Consider the following 14,873-nt stretch of genomic DNA (forward strand, 5'->3'; position numbering starts at 1 on the left):
TAATTCCAATGGTACTCTTCATAGAAATAGGAAAAAAAAATCATTTGGAAGTACAAAAAACTCAAATATCCAAATCAATCTTGAGGAAGAACAATGCTGGAAGCATCACAGTCCCTGATTTCAAATGACATTACAAAGTCATAGGAATCAAAACACCATGGTACACATATAAACCAATGGAATAGAATAGAGAAAACCAGAAAACAAACTCATAGATGCATGATCAACTAATCTTGACAAGAGTGACAAAAATACAAAGTGGAAAAAGGAAAACTTCTCCAATAAATGGTGTTGGTAGTCAAAATTCCATATGCAAAATATACATATGTATATGCATATTATATCTATACATATAATTGGACCTTTGTCTTATGTAATCTAGAATCAATTCAAAATGGAATAAGACTTAAATATAAGAACTGAAGCCATGAAACTTCCAGAAGAAAACGGGGGAAAGCTCCTTGGCATTGGTGTTGGCAATGGTTTTTTGGCTATAACATCAAAAGCATAGGCAACAGTGGTGCACGCCTGTAATCCCAGCAACTCAGAAAGCTGAAGCAGGAGGACCATGAGTTCAAAGTCAGCCTCAGTAACTTAGTGAGGCACTAAGCAACTCAGTGAGACTCTGTCCCTAAATAAAATTAAAAAAAGGGCTGGGGATGTGTTTCAGTGGTTATGTGACCCTGAGTTCAGTCCTTGGTACCAAAATATTAAAAAATAAAAAATAAATAAAAAGAACAGGCACAAAAGGAAAACTAAGCAAGTTGAACTATATCAAACTATAAAGCTCTTTCACAAAAATAACTTTGAAATATAATACCAAAGGCACAAACCATGAAAGAAATAATTGATAAGACAGACTTCATTAAGATAAAATAGTTCATCTGTTCAAAAAACAATGCCAAGTGAAGGAGAGAAAAAACTACTGAACAGGACAAAATATTTGCAAAAGATATCTGATAAAATAATCTTATCCAAAAACATTTTTTTTCATTTTTCTTTTTTAAAAATTGCTTTTAGTTATAGATGGACACAGTACCTTTATTTTATTTACTTACTTTTATGTGGTGCTGAGGATTGAACCCAGTGCCTCACACATGCTAGGCAAGCACGGCCCCCCAAAACAATTTTTAAAACCTCATTAAATGTAAAAAGGAGAAATGAATACTCCAATTTAAAAATGGGTAAAGAACCAAGTGCAGCGGTCCACACCTGTAATCCCAGAGGCCCAAGAGGCTGAGGCATGTAGATTGCAAGTTCAAGGCCAGCCTCAGCAACTTAGCAAGGCCCTAAGCAACTTAGCAAGACCCTCTCTTAAAATAAAAACCAGAAAGGACTTGGGATGTAGTTCAGTGGCATCTGAGTTCAATACCCAGTACTCAAATAAATAAAAAAATAAATAAAAAGAAAAATGGGCAAAGATACAAACATCTCACCAAAGAATGTGAAGGTGGTAAGTGCACATATGAAAATGTGCTCAACCTCACATGTCAAAAGGGAGTTATAAATTAAAACTATGAGACACCACTATATATCTATCAGAATAGCCAAAATCCAAAACATTGACAACGGCAAATGCCAATGAGGATGTGGAACAAGAGGGACCTTCATTCATTTCTTGGTAATTGCAACATAGACAGACTCAAGACTTGTGGCTGAAAACCCACAATTATCAATTTACTTTGCAGTGAATAAGTTCCAAATAAATTAAAATATTATATCAAAGTATACCAACTCTTAACCTTTTAAACTCCAAAATTTTTCTATTTATCACTGCCCAAATCAGTCATATTAAGCTTTCCTTTTTGAACCTTGGTTTGAAGTAAAAACTTTCTACTCTTGCAACACCCATTCTATTTGTATCATTATTTATGCATATATATCATCCTACTTATTAGACTATAATCTGTTAAAGCAGATTATTTATATCAACTTACTAAGAATCAGTTCCAAGACTAATACCTTGCACTTATTGAATATTAGGTGATATTAATTGAGTATACTATATTCTAATGATTGTTTGGCTAGCAAAAATGGTATTCTTTATACTGTTAACGGAACTTTTATGGGGGCAATATAAAAGTGTAATAGGCTTCCAGCCCTATTGGATTAAAAAAGGCAAAATTTACCCTTTCAACTTAAAAATGACAAGAAAAACACACAAAATATATGAAAAAATGGTTCAATTTACTACCTACAGAGAGTTTATAGGCTACAAATCCAAGGAACGAATTATTGGGCTGTTCAGGTTTTCCATAATTTCAGAGTTCAATTTTGATAGGTTGTATGTGTTCAGAAATATATCCCTTTTCCTAGATTTTCCAGTTTGTTGGCATATACTGTTAATAATAATCCTAAATGATCTGTTTTGTGACTTGTAAAAATTCATATGCTCTACCCTTCTTTTCTGTGAGTTTAATTTTAATTGTAGTTTCATTTGACGAGTAAATGGTTTTAAATTGGATGAACTCCAATTTTTGTCATTTTTTTAGAAGCAAAACAAAAAATTTATGTCTTTTGTTCTATTTAAAAATCCTTTATTGCCACACACAGTGGCATATGCCTGTAATTCCAGCAACTCAGAAGGCTGAGGCAGAGGATCACAAGTTGGAGGCCAGCCTCAGCAACTTAGCAAAACCCTCAGAAGCTTAGCAATACCCTCAGCAACCCAGCAAGACTAGTCTCAAAAATAAAAAATAAAAAGGGTTGAGGATGTAGTTCAGTGATAAAGCACCCCTGAGTTGAATCCCAAGTACCAAAAATAAGAGCAACAAAAACCTTTAACTTCAAGTCACTGAGATTTTCTATGTATTTTTCTAGGTATTTAAGTTTTTGAGTTTTACTTTTAAAGTTTTATATCTGTTTTGATATAATTCTTGCATATAAAAATGTTTTGTTCAACTTTTAAAGGTATAACTGTATAGAATATTCACCCATTTTAAGTGTACAATGTGATGAATTTTTAAATAGGTATGCAGTTATGTAAGCCCAACTGATACAAAGTATTTCCATCACCTTCCAAAAATGATCTGGCCATTTCCAGTCAGCCTTGTATTGAGTTTCATTTGTGCATGTATGCATCTGTGTAAATGTGTGTGTGTGTGTTTGTGTGTGTGTGTGTGTGTGTGTGCTTGTGCGTGGGTCTGCATACATGCACGTGTGTATCCAATTGTTTATCACCATGTGTTGAATGACTAATATTTCCCCCATTGAGTTGCTTTGGCACCTTCTCAAAATTCGGCTGACCATATAAATGTGCATCTAATTCTCAGTTCTCTTTTCTGTTCCATTGATCTATATGTCTATCATTATATCAATACCCCATCATCTTATTTACTATATTTTTAGATGAGTCTTAAAATCAAGTGGTATAAATTCTTTAATTTGCTTTTCTTCTTTTTGCTACTCCAATCCCTTTGCATTTCCATATCAGCTTTAGGATCAGCCTGCCAATATCTACAAAAGAGCTTCTATGGCTTTTATTTGGATTCTACCAAATATATGTATATTGTATAAACTTACATTTTAATCAATATTGCATCTTCTGACACATGAACAAAGCGTCCTCTATTTATTTAGGTCTACTTTAATTTCTTGTTTTGCAATCATTATTGCAGTTTTCATTGTAAAGACCAAGAGCTATATTTTTAATTCATTCTCAAGTCTGAAATATTCTGAATGTCATAGTAAATGTTTTTAAAATTGATTTTCAATTGTATGTTGCTATTATGTCGAAATGCAATTAATTTTTAACATTGATCTTTATCTGCCATCTTATCCATCTTATTAAACTTGCTTTTTGTGATCCTCCACAAAGGTGCCAAAATATACTTTTTTGTTGTTGTTGTTTTTGTTTTGTTTTGTTTTGCTTTTCTTTTCCTCTCCCTGTTTTGGTTTCGTTTTAAAACTAAGTAAGCAGGTTCCTAGACGGTGACAGGAACAGTGTCTCTCCCGGGCCAGGCGACAACCCAGGGGATACGAGGACACAGATGTTCCCAGGGCAGGAGGGGCCGAAGGGTGGGCAGATGGCCAGACGCAGGGTGGCCATCACAGGGCAGTGTGCATGGGTGTGCTACGCTGGTTCAGACACAGGGTCCTACACAGCCAGCCACCGAAATCCACTTCTTCAGCCTCTGAGCGTTTGATGAAGGCGTGGCCCGTGAGCATCATCAGATCTGCGCATTCTGCTGGGTTTTTAGAGGCGTTTGTGCACGAACTCCTGGAACCGTGGGTTGAACACACCACTGGGCAGCTTGGGAGGTGGCTCATTGACAATGTAGTCCAGCAGCTCGAAGATGGTGATGGCTGGCCGGCTGTCCATCCCGTGACCACTGATGGGGTGCCCAGGGGATCGAGGCCAGGGTGAGATGCTGTGGTGCTCTCCTTCTGCACCATCCACCACGGGCTTGCCAAAGATGGCCTCCAACTCCTTGGCATCGGGCGGGGGGATGGGGTACCTTCCAATGGACAGATCCACCAGGGACAGGCCAATGCTCCAGACGTCCGACTGCACCGAGTAGTGTGTGCCCTGCAACCACTCTGGAGACAAATAGGACGGCATTCCCACGAAGGAGTTGGCTGTGGAGTCAGTGAGCTGCCCGCTTACCCCGAAGTCACACAGCTTGATCTCCCCTCTGGAGTTGACCAGGATATTGGAGGGTTTCACGTCTTGGTGCATGATCTGATGCTTTCCTCGAAGGTACACCAGGCCCCGGAGAATTGCAATGCTGACCTTCCCCAGGATCTCCTCAGGAATCCACTTGGCTTCCTTTAACACCCGGTCCAGGGAGCCACCATCCACGTGCTCCATGCAGATGCTGATCGCCCCGTCGCTGTAGAAGGACCCATAGAAACCCACAACGTATGGGATTTGCACTCGTGCAGGACCTGGAGCTCACGGATGATCCAGTTCCGGATGGCTGGTTTGATCTCCAGGTGGAACAGCTTTCTGGCCATGATGAGGCCCAACAGCCTGTGCTGGACCTTGGTGACCACGCTGCCATTGCCGGCTCCCAGCTCTGAGAGCCTCTCGAAGTCATCGCCCTTGAGCTTGCCAGCTTTGGCCTTTTGGGTGAGGAAGGCCTCCAGTCGCGTCTTCTGCTGCTTGTCCAGCTCCAGCTCCTCCAGTTTCTTCTGCAGGTTCACCTGGTTTGCCTCGGAGGCGCCCTCGCTGGTGGGGGACGGGCCCTTGGCAATGGCGGGGTTGATGGTGAACGCTGGCAGCTCCGGCTTCCTCCGGGCCAGCGGCGGTGGAGCCTCAGCCAGGGCCCATACGGGGTGGGCCCCGGGCAGGCAGCGCCAATGCGAGTGGGGGGCAGTGGCCACGGCCTAGGCCCGTGCAGGCGGCGGGGCAGGCGGAGCGGGGGACCTGGGCAGGGGGCACCTAGAGTGACGGGGCTGAGGCGAGGGGGCCGCCGCCACCAAGCACTTTTCCATTTGAAACAAAGCTCTTCAGTGATTTTCATTTATCAATTCTGGAAGATATTTTATAAAACTAAGTCTGAACATTGAACACATGAATAATATAACCTGAACATTTCTAGTTAAATATCTGTTCAATTACATTTTTGCTTTCCCCATATTTGTTATTCAGTGGTTTGAAATACCTTTTAAAAATAGATGAAAATGCTTTCAATTTTCTGATGTCACTTTCAAAACAAGATTAATACTAGACATGTCTGTACTTGGGCCTCCTTAGGATTCTCAATTCTTTTTCTTTTTTTTTTTTTTTCTGTGGTGCTGGGGATTTGAACCCAGGGCCTTTTGCTTGCAAAGCAAGCACTCTACCAACTGAGCTACATCCCCAGCTCAAGGATTCTCAATTCTTCAGTGTCCTATGTTCCAGCCCTGCCACAGCAGTGCATAACACCCATAAATTCTTACTTGATAGACAAATACTAGTAAGAACAGAAAAAGCTGAGAACATGTATGAGGGCCCTGCAGGGCAGGAATTCATATCCTGGGACCACCTCATGGCCCTCCACCATGGTCTATGTACAATTACTCCCATATCTATAAACAATGTGTGGCAAACTTCAGTGCAAGATAATTTATGCATCTCTCTCCCACCTTTTCACTTCCTTAAGCCCTTTTCTGCTCCTCAGTCCTAACCCCTCTCTATGTTCCAGCTGTTGCCAAGCAACCAAATATTCAGACTCTGCTGTTAAGGCATTCTTTTACTGTGTCATTAGGATGAGACAATTATTTTATCTACAAAAAACGCATTTTAGGCCAAATTAATTCTAATCTTCATTTGTTGAAAAATTAGATTTAAGAAATTTCATGAGAATGGAGTCACCAGAATCATTTACAATCATCAATAATTTATACAGAGAAAGATTATGAATGTGAATTTGTAATACTCCAACACTTATGTATTCCAAAAGGTTCCATTCCTCTGCCACAAAAGCTAAGAAAATGAATTATCCACCCTACTGTAATCTCACAAGACAAACCAAGCCTGCTGTGAAAGTGGACATGACAATGGCAAGATTGAAAGAAATGCAGTTCTATTTTTCTTTAAAGTTCCACTTTATTTCTCTTCATTCCTGGCACACAAATTATGGCCTGATTATACATTATTTGCGCTTTAAGATGATATGACATTAGGTGATTAATACACGTTTTGAGTGGGTCAACCATGGGTGATAATGAATTAAAGCCTAACACTCCAAGAACCATGACAAATGTGGGCTACAATGATGTTTAAAAAAATTAACATTGAGTTCCTATCAAATCCAGAAGATAAAAGAACTACAAGAAAAGCTTGAACAGGAGGTGGAAGCACTGGTTAACATAAGACATTTCTCTCAGGCAAGGTCACAGACTCTGTTTAAAGAAGTGAAACAGTGAAAAGCAAGACTACAATACTTCTTTAAATACTGATACTAAATCATTTTACATGTTTATGGGGTACATATAATTCAATATAGGTATACAATGTATGATGACCAAATCAGGGTAATTAACATTTCTAGCTCCTCAAATATTTATCATCTTTGTGTTGGCAACTTTTGAACTCCTCTCTTCTAATTATTTTGAAATACATAACAAACTATTGTAAACTACAGTCACCGGAATATTTTATAGAGCACTATAATTTACTGCTCTAAGTCTAATTTATCAACCTCTATCTTCCCTCCCCTCTACCCTTCCTATCCTCCAGTGAGAACTTTTCTACTCTACTTTTAGATCAACGTTTTGAGCTTTGACGAATGAGTGATAATATACAATATTTGTCTTTCAGTACCTGGCTTATTTCACTTAAACCATTTTGCCCCATTATCCCAGATGTGGAATGCATATAAAAACTTAAATATAGAATTACATTATTATATAATATATAATTAAAATAGGAAGGATAAATTAATTATAATATTAATATAAGTTTGAGATTTTGATTTCCAACCTGTTTTAATGGACCAGTGTAAATTTCACTGAAATATTCGCAGAATTGAAAACTTGTATCTTAGGGACAAATTCCATTTTGATCATGGTAAATTATCCTTTTAATTTGCTGTTGCGTTCAATTTACTAGTATTTTGTTGAAGATTGTTGAATTCATGCTTATCAGAAATATTGGTCTATAATTTCTTTTTCTTTTTCTTGTGTGTCCTTGTCTGGATTTGGTATCAGGGTGCCACAGACTTTGTAAAATGAGTTTATAAGTTTTCCCTTGAAGTTTTTTGAAAGACTGAGAAGAATTATTATAAGTGCTTTTTATTTTGATTATTTTTGGTACTGGGGAATGAACCCAGAAGTACTCTACCATTGAGCTACATACCCTTTTATTTTTTATTTTGACACAGGGTCTCATTAAATTACCTGGATTGGCTTTGAACTTGTGATCCTCCTGCTTCAGCCTCCTGAGTCACTGGGATTATACAGGCATGTGCCACAACTTCAGTCTGGTATTAGTGCTTCTTTAAATGTCTGGTAAAATTCAGTTAGAAAGCCATCAAGTTTTATACTTTTCTTTGGTAAGAGGTTTTTTAAAACTGCTTCAGTCTCCTCACTCATTATACATGTGTTCAGATTTTCTATTTCTTCATGATTGAGTCTTGGTAGGTTTTATGTTTTCCAGGAATTTATTCACTTTTTCTAGGTTATCCAATTAGTTGGCACATACTTGTTTAGAGTAGTGACTTATGACCCATTGTATTTCTGTGGTATCAGTTGTAATGTCTTCCCTTTCATTTGATAAGTATTTGAGTTATCTTTTTCAGTTAATCTGTTTATCAATTTATTTTTTTTCCAAAATCAACTCTAACTTACATTGATCTTTTCTATTGTTTTTCTAGTCTATTTTGTTTATTTCCTCTTATTATTTCCTTCCTACTAACTTTGGGCTTAGTTTCTTCTTTGGTTTCTAATTCTTTCAGGTATAACATTAGGTTATTTATTTGAGATTTTTTTCTGATGTAGGTCTTTATTACTATAAACTTCTCTTTAAACTGCTCTTGCTGTATCCTATAAATTTTGGTATTTTGTGTTGCCGTTTTCATTTGTCTCAAGATATTTTTACTTTCCTCTTTTAACTTCTTCCTTGACACACTGGTTGTGTATGAGCATGTTGTTTCATTTCCATATATTTCTAGTTTTATACCACTGTGGTTGGAAAAGGTATTTGACATGATTTAAATCTTTTAAATTTATTAAGACCTGTTTTATGTCCTAACATATGATGTATCCTGAAGAATGTCCTATGTGCTTGAGAAGAATATGTATTCTAACATTACATATATATACTTAACAGATCATATATATTTTCTATTATTGTATTACACTCTATCCCTTCAGATCTAGTAATACTTTATGTATGTAGAAACTGATGTGAAAGCATATATATTAACAATTATTATAGCCTCAAAAGGATATAAATTGACCCCTTTATCACTACATAATGACCTTTTCTGTATCTTTTTACACTTTCTTTTTTCTTTTATTATTACTTATTTATTTATTTTTGGTACCAGGGATTGAACTCAGGAGCATTTTACCACTGAGCTAAAACCCCAGCTTTTTTATTTATTTTATTTTTAAAATGTTCTTGTTAGTGGGGTTGCAGTTGTAGCTCAGTGGTGAAGTACTTGCCTAGCATGTATGAGGCACTGGGTTCAATCCTCAGCAACACATAAAAATAAATAAATGAAATAAAGGTACTGTGTCCATCTACAACTAAAAAAATTTTTAGGAAAAAAGTTTTTATTAGTGCATTATAGTTATATATAATATTGGGGTTAACTTTGACATAATCATACATGTTTGGAATATAATTTGTTCCACTTTAGTCCCCAGTACTTCCCCTTTCCCTGTTCCCCATTGTTCCCGTTCTCCTTCCTCTACTCTACTGGTACATTTATTTGCAGTTTTCTTTCATTACCACTTTATAATCAGATTTACCTTATGTGAAATTCACTGGGGTATATTCATATATGTACATAGCATAACTTGGTCAATCTCATTCTGCCTTTTCTCCCTTTTCCTGTCACTCCTCTCTTCCCTCAATCCTCTTCTTCTATTCCATTATCTCCCCTCTATTTTCATGGGATTCCCCTTCCCTTTTTTTTCTTATTTTGATCTACCTTCCACATGACAAACTCAACCCCTGACTTTCTGAGTCTGGTTTATATCACTTAGTATGATGTTCTCCAGTTCCATCTATTTACCAGCAAATGCCATAATTTTTTCTTATGTCTGAGTAAAACTCCAAAGAAGGTACACTTACACATTGATGGTAGGACTGCAAATTAGTTCAACCACACTGCAAAGCAGTATGGAGATTCCTCAAAAGACTAGGAATAGAATCACCATATGACCCAGCTATCCTACTCCCTGGTATTTATCCTAAAGAACTAATATCAGCATACTATTTTTTTTTTTAATTTTGAGACAGAACCTAATTTGCTAAGGCTGGCCTCAAACTTGCATCCTCCTACGTCAGCCTCCTGAGTTCCTGGGATTACAGGTGCGTAACAATTATGCCTGGCTCTTTTTACACCTGATGTGAGTATAACTACCCCTGATTGCAAATTGTTCCAATTTGCATGGAATCTTTTTCCATTCCTTCACTTTCAGTTCTTGTGTGTCCTTAAAGGTAAAATGAGTCTCCTGTAGGAAGTCTATGTTGAGACTCTCTTTTTTCTCAACCCATTCAGTCACTCTGTCTTTTAACTGGAGAACTTAATTCATTTACACTCAAGGTAATTGTCAATAAGGACTTACAACTATTATTGCACTGATTGTTTTCCTGTTGTTTCATGCATCCTTTGCTACTTCATTCCTCTCCTTTTTGTTTTCCTTTGTGATAAGGTGATCTTCTGTACAATGCATTTTGAAAGTTTACTTTTTATCTATTGTGTACCTACTATAGATTTTGGTTTGTGGTTAATATGAGTTTTACAAAAAGTATCTTATTGTTATAATAGACTGTTAAAAGCCAAGAACAGGACTGGAGATATAGCTCAGTTGGTAGAGTGCTTGCCTTGTATGCACAAGACCCTGGGTTCAATCCCCAGCACCAAAAAAAAAAAAAAAAGAGTCAAGAACAGTTTTGATCACATACAAATACTACACTTTTACTCTTTCTTCATCCATTTTTTTATGTTTGAGTCATAATTTACATATTTTCATATTATGTTTATCTTAACAAATTACTATACCTATCATTATTTTTAGGAGCTTTGTGTTTGAACCTTTATACTAAAGATCTAAATGATATACCCATCACCAATATTAGAGTTTTCTGAATTTGACTATGTACACACTTTGACCCATGAGTTCTATACTTCTATGTTTCATGTTTTTAATTAGCTGCCTTGTTTTAGTTTTCAGACCTTTTGTATTTCCAACTACAGCATTTAAAATTAATTAAAGGAAATTTCAGAAAAAAATTCATGATCTTGCATCAGGATAGTCTTTTATGATAGGATAGTCTTTAATAAAAAGAAACAATTGGAAATAGTTAAAATAGTAACTATTGGAAATAGTCTTACAAATAGTAATGAAGCCAGAATTGGGGACAGGCAGTTAGTAGAGAAATAGGGGATTAGGTCAAATCGAGGAAATGAAGGCCATGAAAGCCATCTGCCTCCGGATGGGAAATTGGAGACTGCCCCTGGAAGAATGGAATGTCAAGGATCTCCTGAGCTCATTGATTACCAAATTTACCTGCCCTTATCAAGGACTGCAAGCAAGGAGCTGCTAATCAATGTCCCTAATGTCCCGGGCCCTTGCCTGGCTGAATCACTTTGGCCCACCCCCTGTCCCATCTCACTTTTTACATCTCACCTGAAAAACCAGGCCTAGTCACTGTAGGCAGGAAGGAGAGATAAGGGGGGAGAGAACTGGAGAACAAAAGAGACCTTAATGTATAAAAGATGTAGGGTGCCCTCACTTCTTGGGACTTTAGAACATCAGTCATGGCCCCCTTCTCCCACCCCGGAGAAGTCTGTATTATTACCTTTAAATAAAACCTGCTTAATATGCTTGCCTTGGCGTGCTTCTCTAGTGTTCAAACTTCAACATTAGAAGGAGCAGAACTTGTCACTGGTAAATGGCGGTAATCAGGAAAAGTCACAAAATAATCTCATAAAATTATACAACAAAGAATGAAAAGTATTCTGTTTCCTGTAATGTCAGAGTAGCTTGTATAGGTATGACCCTCTCACAGATAAAATTATAAACTCTATATAAACTATATATTTAAAACAACTCCAAGAGAACTGGAGAGCTACCAAAGCAAGCAGAAACTAGAAGGGAGTCAATAACAAAGTGACCAGGAAGAAATTTAAATTTGAAGAGATGTTTTGCTGTTTGCTTTGGGGTACTCACCAGTCCTTGTAGCAGGTAAACTATGATTCAAGTAGAAAACTGCAATAATAGAACTTGAGGAAACCATAGGAGTTAAAAAGTGGGAAATGGAGAAATTCCAGAAAATAAGCCACTGCAAAACCAAATGCTTACATCTTAAAAATCTCACAAGGACCAGACAGCCAACTCTGAATTGTAAAATTATGCCCTATCTCTTAGTCTTCTGGCAGAAAATGGGCCTGATGTTAGCTATAACCTGACTCTAAATTGTGGCCTCTACCTTCAGTCATAAATATAAGATAAACTTAGCAATTTTATTTTTAAAGCATGAACATAATGGGTTGTATTCACTTTGCTATAAAAAAGTAAGTTTTCTTTCTGTCTGCAATCTTTCAAGTGAATTGCCAGGGACACGAGCACATTCTGGTTTAATGCTTATTTAAAAATAAAATTATTTCTTTCTGTTCCACCTTTTGTGGAGGATTTCTGGGATGGGAGTAAGTTTTGTTTTAAATTATATTTTCCCAAGAATTTTGTGATGAGAATGGAATTACCTGGCAGTTACTGCACTGGGCATTCTAGCTGAAGTTTGTTGGCCACACAACAGAGAAGAGAACTGAATTATAAAAACTCTCCCTTCTAGTTCTCTGCTCTTTTGGAAGGCTAGCTTAATGAATCACCCTCTGCAAATTTAAAATTTTACTTTTGAAAAAATATAGTAATGTAAGCTCTAAAATACCATCAAGTCACCACTAGTTTTGAGAAAGAAAAAAAAATATGGGAAACCAGAAATGTTACTTGCAGATCTTTCTGTTAAAGAGCTAAAACACCTCTCTTGTGGTTGGGATGAGAAAATATGAGAATTCATTATTATAGCAGCCAAAGGACAGTTTTTACTTTGGATAACTTAACATATCTTAAGAAGTTCCTGGAAGGATCTCATTTCAAGCAAATGAATGACTGGTATTTATGGGATAACTTATTTCAAGAGAAGTTTAAGATCACTTGGATAGCCAGAAAGACAAGAAAATAGAAAAGGAAAAAATGAAATTTTCCTTTCACAGAACCCTTCTCTTCCTTTTTTTTTTCCCTCTGACCTCGCTGCCTCTCATTTTCCCATTCTATCTCTTTCCAGCTGACAACTGGAATGAGGAAGATGATATTTTAAAGGATGCTTCCCTTCATTCATGGATTTCTTTAAAAAGAGAGATGGGACACAACTTTTTTCACTACTAGGGAATTGAATGTTCTTTGATGACAGATTTGTATGCTTTATGGCCTAGCTAGGACCACTTCATGTCTCCTCCAAGATTCTACCTCCAAGAGTCTTTCTCATTCAATCACCATGTCACTAAAATAGCAGACATAAAAAAGAGATGGCCACAAAATAATGAAGAACTTGGGTCAAAGACTGTCTTGGGGAAAACTAGAAAAATCAAAAAAAAAAAAAAAAAAAAAAGAAAGAAATTTAAAACTGCTACTTTAGTTGCCCATTTAACTCTTCACTAAAAGGGAATAATCTCTCCCCTTTCTCATTTATGAAAGAAGCAAAGTAAGAAGAGAAAACTATATTATTGCAAAAACAAACTAGGACATTGGAAGAAAGAATACAGGAAGACATCTCAGAAGATTCAGAGGTTTCAGTGGCAAGACAAAAAGCAGAGCATAGAAGGACAAAGCTCTCAGCTAGGAAAAATTTTGCAAATGGCTCAAAACTGATAAGGAAAACTTATAGATGTGAACTGTATGTGTGAATAAGTTTTCCTAAGGCTATCTGTGCTTTTTTTTTTATATGACTCTATTGTTACTTTGGAATTTTCTTATAAATGTCTTGCTTTCTTTATAGAAAAGATTAGTAGAGGTTGATGTTATTTCAGGTCAGCATTCTATTTCATTTTCCTCCATGGTTCCCACACACATAAGTCTTCTTACAGAGGAATGTATGTCTTACTTTCTCCTGTAAACCTGTTGTGTTAAGTAAAGGTTACACATTCTATACTCTAGAATATTGTGGAGCTCTCTAGGGAACAAGCACCTAATTTGCTTACTGTGTGCCCTTTGAAGGGAGTAGAAAAGAGAATATATATCACATTACTTCATCTTTTCATCCCTCAATGGACACTTAGGCTGTGTCTATATCCAGGCTATTGTGAATAACATTACAATGAACACAGGAGTAGAGAATTTTCTAATGAACTGATTTCGTTTCCTTTGAACACATATTCAGAAGTTACTTTTGTTTGCTGTTGTTGTTGCTATTGAGTTCTGTGAATTATTTGTATGTTTTGGATACAGTAAGTGTTGGTGAGGGTGGAGAGAAAAGGGAACCATTATGTACATTTGGTAGAAATGAAGTCTGGTATATTCATTGTGGAAAAAAGTATGGACAGTCCTCCCTTGTATACTGTTGTTAGGAATGTAAAGTATAGCTGTTATGAAAAACAGTATGGGATCACTCTCAAAATTAAAAATAGAATTACCATATGATCCAACAATTCCACTTCTGGGTATATATCCATAGGAAATGAAATCAGTATTTTGAAAAAATCTGTACTCCCATGGTCATTGCAGAAAGGGAAATAAGCGCCCATCAAGTGATTAATGGATAAAGAAAATGTGATATGTGATATACACACACACAAACACACACACACACACACAAGAATACTTTTTTTTTTTTGGCGGTACTGGAGATTGAACTCAGGGCTTTGTGCTTGCGAGGCAAGCATTCTACCAGCTGAGCTATCTCTCCAGACCCACAAGAATACTTTTCAATCATAGAAAGAATAAAACCCTGTCAATTGCAACAATGACAAACTAGAGATCATTATGTTAAGTGAAATAAGTCATGCACAAAAAGACAAGTATCACATGATTTCACTCACAGGTGGAATCTGAAAAAGTTTATCTCAAAGAAATTGAAAGTAGAATGGTGCTTACCAGAAGCCATCAGTAGGGAATGGGGTGGGGAAATGTTGATCAATGCATACTAAGTTACAGTTAGATAGGGGCAAGAAGCATTGGTGTGCTATTACACAATATGGTGACTAATAATTAACATA

At 36.8% G+C, this 14,873-nt stretch overlaps 2 protein-coding genes across 5 annotated transcripts in view; both read right to left on the reverse strand.

Annotated features, from left to right (window-relative positions):
• The window catches only part of PBDC1 (polysaccharide biosynthesis domain containing 1), a 101,588-nt gene that overhangs the window by 61,970 nt on the left and 24,745 nt on the right, over positions 1-14,873 (reverse strand). Inside the window, exon 10 of one of the 4 annotated variants that reach the window (XR_013761006.1) lies at positions 5,287-5,474. The exons of the other annotated variants lie outside the window; for them this stretch is intronic. The gene's annotated coding sequence lies outside the window, so the exon portion shown is untranslated. Of the gene's footprint in view, positions 1-5,286; positions 5,475-14,873 lie in introns of those variants that run through there. 4 annotated transcript variants of the gene reach the window in all.
• On the reverse strand, positions 4,022-7,282 carry LOC306651115 (dual specificity mitogen-activated protein kinase kinase 2-like; the record flags this gene model as incomplete). The annotated part of the gene is given in 4 exon segments (XM_079123626.1): positions 4,022-4,198; positions 4,200-4,869; positions 4,872-5,328; positions 7,250-7,282. Coding segments are annotated over 4 exon segments (1,311 nt in total). The 3' UTR covers positions 4,022-4,047.

This window comes from Sciurus vulgaris (assembly GCF_902686455.1).
Source record: "Sciurus vulgaris genome assembly, chromosome: X".
In the NCBI taxonomy this organism is placed as follows: Eukaryota; Metazoa; Chordata; class Mammalia; order Rodentia; family Sciuridae; genus Sciurus; species Sciurus vulgaris.